The 4,549-nt window shown below is 51.1% G+C and overlaps 1 protein-coding gene across 1 annotated transcript in view; it reads right to left on the bottom strand.

Annotated features, from left to right (window-relative positions):
- The window catches only part of LOC125487862 (atrial natriuretic peptide receptor 1-like), a 22,623-nt gene extending 18,534 nt beyond the window's left edge, over positions 1–4,089 (bottom strand). The window contains exons 1-4 of the mRNA XM_048620309.1: positions 4,007–4,089; positions 1,701–1,821; positions 790–864; positions 364–441 (exon numbers count right to left, since the gene is read on the bottom strand). Of these exons, the coding sequence (XP_048476266.1) occupies positions 364–441; positions 790–864; positions 1,701–1,821; positions 4,007–4,089 (357 nt within the window). The remainder of the gene's footprint in view (positions 1–363; positions 442–789; positions 865–1,700; positions 1,822–4,006) is intronic.
- Positions 4,090–4,549: the final 460 nt, after the last annotated feature.

Below are 4,549 nucleotides of genomic sequence, written 5' to 3'. Positions count from 1 at the left end.
TGTACACAATCCCAATGGACCCAAACCCCTTCCCATTCACTCCCACTGTACACAATCCCAATGGACCCAAACCCCTTCCCATTCACTCCCATTGTACACAATCCCTATGGACCCAAACCCCTTCCCATTCACTCCCACCCTACACAATCCCAATGAACCCAAACCCCTTCCCATTCGCTCCCACTCTACACAATCCCAATGGACCCAAAGCCCTTTCCATACACTCCCACTGTACACAATCCCAATGGACGCAAACCCCTTCCCATTCACTCCCATTGGACATGATCCCAATGGATCAAACCTTTTCCCATTCGCTCAGAAGGACAGACACAGGAGAATGGAAGACACTGGTCTGGGACATACGTGTTTGAGCTCGAAAAGCACGTCCCTAGTGAGTTCCACCCTCTTCCGGTTGATGTGTTTGATGGCCACAACATTTCCCTAAGGAGAGAAACGAGAGGAAAGCACAAATAGGATGGGCGTGTGAGAGACACGAGGTGGTGGCCCCACTCTCACAGAGTGGGTCAGCTTCATCATGGACATTCACCGATGGCCATATCCTCGTCGTTACACAGATGCCACACCTCAGACTGCTCACTGGCATCATCTGGTGTCTGTCAGTGCCGCCCACCCTGACATCCCAACAGTATATTCTCCAGTCTGTTTACCCCTCGTGTGTTTATCCAGCTTTCCCCTTTTCTGCATCCCGGATATTCACCCCTCCAACTCCCCGCAGGAGCGAGTCCCCCATTCTCCCCCACCCACTCTGTTCCTTGTGTGATTTCCTACCTTGTAATACGCTGTCTTGGCATAGACCTGGCACCGCCCCTCATTTGTCAGCAGGAAGCCATAGTTCGAGCCACGCTAGAAGAGACAGATTGTCGACAATGGCAAACTCAAATTTCCTTAAATATTTCCTCCATGTTTAACATGGACATCAAACAAACTGCAAGTCAGAGGGTGGACGTGCCCCCATCACTGGGGGAGTTCACCCCCTTTCGCTGGGGAGGAATCGGCCACCTGTCGCTGAGAGAATGGGCTGCTGATGTTGGGTGTATTTGTTGTTCTGGGGATAATACCATCAGCATACACACACACACATCCATGCACATGCACGCATACACACGCACACATACACACACATGCACACACACACGTGTGCACACATCTGCGCACGCATACACACACACGCACGCATACACACACACGCACATACACACGCACATACACACGCACACATGCATAAATACATACACACATGCACGCACATATGCACGCATACACATGCATACATACACACACACACATACACATACACACACTCGCACACACACATACACGCGCGCACACACGCATATACACACACACCCATATACACACACATACTCATATACACACACACACACATACACATGCACGCACATACATATACGCACACATGCATACACATACACACGCACACACACACATGCACAAACACACACATACACACACACACAAGCACAAACACACACATACACACACACACAAGCACAAACACACACATACACACACACAAACACACACATCTACACACACACACACAAACACACACATCTACACACACACACACAAACACACACATCTACACACACACACACAAACATATACACACACATGCACACGCACACACACACAGACAAAGTGACACCCACACCTACCAGCGACAGGGTCAGCTTGCTGCCCATACTCCAGAGGTTCTTCTCCAAGCTGCTGAACTGAATGTCCTCCCAGCGTATCCGCCACAGCTCACTCGCCAGCTCCTTCTCCAGCTTGAACTTCCTGGAAAAGGATGGAACAACCAGAGAATTAAGAGCACGCCACATCCCAAGCTTTGTATTTCCTCTGCCATTCACAGAATAAAATCGATGTGGGGTTGTAGAGCTTGGAGATGGAGAGGTGTCTGTGTATCCTGGGGACTGAATCACAGGAGGAGGGTGTGCAAATACAGCAGGTAATAAGGAAGTCTCATGGAATTGAAGGCAAAAGGAGGGAGGCATCATTTTAGTGACACAGGGCGTGGTTGAGTCCACCCCAGGAGTACCAGGTACAAGGCTGGTCTCCTTATTTAAGGAAGGATGTTAATGTTTTGTAAGAAGTGCAGAGAATATTGACTAGACTAATACTTGGAAAAGGCGAATTCTCTTACAAGGGTGGACAGGCTTGGACTGTAACCGCTGGAGTTTAGAAAGTCAGAGGCGACTTAAATGAAACGTATAAGATCCTGAAGGGGGGGTAACTGGGTCGGTGTGGCAATGGTTGCGGGGGGGAGGGGTGGAGGTGTGTGACCAGGTCAGTGCGGCGATGGGGGAGGTCTGTGTGTTAGGGTCAGTGTGTGAGGGTCAGTGTGTGAGGGTCAGAGAGTGAGGGTCTGTGTGTGAGGGTCAGAGAATGAGAGTCTGAGTGTGAGGGTCTGCGCGTGAGGGTAAATGTGTCTGGGGTATACACATCTCTGCTATACTTTATTTACAGGACCATTACACAGACATTGCGGTATTTGAGATATATAATTGTCACTGGCTTATACAGAATGCCAGTTGGTAAGGTGTTGGTTAAAACAGAATTTGCTGTAATTTCAGTGACGGTGACACTGAAAGGACCTCTCAGTTCCAGGGCCCTAAACAGCCCTTCCAGGTGAGACAGAGCTTCACGTGCATCTCCTCCAACCTCGTCTACTGCATCCAGTACTCCCGATGTGGTCTTATCTACATCGGTGAGACCACACCTACAATAGGTGACCGTTTCACCGAGCATCTTCGCCTGGCCCGTGACAGATAGCCTAACCACCCCATAACTGCCCATTTCAACTCCCCGTCCCCACTCCCCCTCCGACATGTCTGTCCCCAACCTACTCCAATGTCGCAGTGACTCAGGACACACATCTGAAGAACAACACCTTATCTTCTGCCTGGGCACCCTACAGCCCGGAGGGCTCAACATTGAGTTCTCCAATTTCAAATAACCTTCCAACCCATCTCCTCCCTTCCATTCCACCTTCTGACCTTCCCTTCCAGCCACCAACTGGAATCATCCCTTCCATTGACCAACCAGGCCATACCTACCACCAGTGCCCGCCTATCACCACCGTTCCGCTACATCCCTCCCCTACTCTCTTTATCTACAGCTCCGGATCCCCCAACCCCCAAATCCAGTCCTGAAGAAGGGTTAATACCCAAAACATTGATTGCTCCTTTCCTCCAGATACTGCCTGGCCTGCTGTGTTCTTCCAGCCTCCCGTTTGTCTGCTCTCAGTTCGAGATTCTCCTCATTAATTGTAAATCCCACTCTTTCCCCAATCAGAGCCTGCCTTTCCTAAAACCATCGAACAGCAGCAGGCCAATCAGCCCATCACATCTCGAACTAGTCTGGCCAACCCCTAACTGGAAACCTCAGCGCTGTTCATCAATTGTACAATTCCTACAGCGTGGAAGCAGGCCCTTCGGCCCAACAAGTAACCCAATGGACTGAATTCCTCAGACCCCAACGCTTCTCACCTGCTGCTTTTAATAATTATTCATTCACAGGATGATGGTGTTGCTGGCTAGGCAGCATTTATTGCCCATCACTAATTGCCCAGAGGGCATTTAAGAGTCAACCATATTGCTGTGGGTCTAGAGTCACATGTAGGCCAGACCAGGTAAGGATGGCAGTTCCCTTCCCTCAAGGACATTAGTGACTCAGATGGGTTTGTCCGAGAATCGCCAATGGATTCATGGTCACCATTAGATTCTTAACTCCAGATTCTTTTTTGTTTAAATTCCACCATCTGCCGTGGCGGGATTCGAACCGGGTCTGAATTAACAGCCCAGCGATAACCTCCCCAGCTGTCAGGAGATCAATTGTTCGTGGGTTATGGACGCTGCTTTATTGCTGTAGCTTGTGGCTCAGCCTCTGTTCAGGGGGGCAGTCACACTCCACTCTCTCGCATGAGGAAGCTCCCCGAATGAACGCGCCCCCCCACCCCTACCTGTAGATGAGGAACGAGGTGATGGTGATGATGAGGAGGATCAGACTGCCGACAATAGCGAGCACCTCCAGCATGGTAAACATCCTCCCTGTGGAACAAGCAAGAGAATCCCAGTCAGGGACACACCGAGTCAGGACAAGGATGGGGCCGGGACTCCGGTCCGACCCTGGCCCCAGGGAGGGGACAATCCCAGCTTATGGGGGGTGGGAGGGGGTTGGTGGTGAATGGCCTGCCTGAAGATGGTGACTCTCCAGTAGAAGGGACTGAGATGGTCGGCTAATCCTTTGCCAAAGGACCAGCCTCAATATCATCCTCTGTTCTGGGCACTGAGACCCTATGGGTGCAGGGGAGGTTTCCCAGAGCAATACCCTTTCTCCTGAGGGGGAACTGTGGAGGGTCTACAGGGAGTGGGCCGAACCCGACAGCTGAGCCAAAGAGCGAACACAAGCCAGAGGGGCCCAATGGTCTCCTTCAGGGGCGAGAAAGAGAGAGGGGGGAGAAGGGAGAGAGAGATGGAGGGGTGAGGGAGAGGGGGGAGAGAGA

The sequence above is a fragment of the Rhincodon typus genome, chromosome 46 (assembly GCF_021869965.1).
Source record: "Rhincodon typus isolate 14 chromosome 46, sRhiTyp1.1, whole genome shotgun sequence".
Taxonomy (NCBI): Eukaryota; Metazoa; Chordata; class Chondrichthyes; order Orectolobiformes; family Rhincodontidae; genus Rhincodon; species Rhincodon typus.
This window is presented reverse-complemented; position numbering and strand designations above follow the sequence as displayed.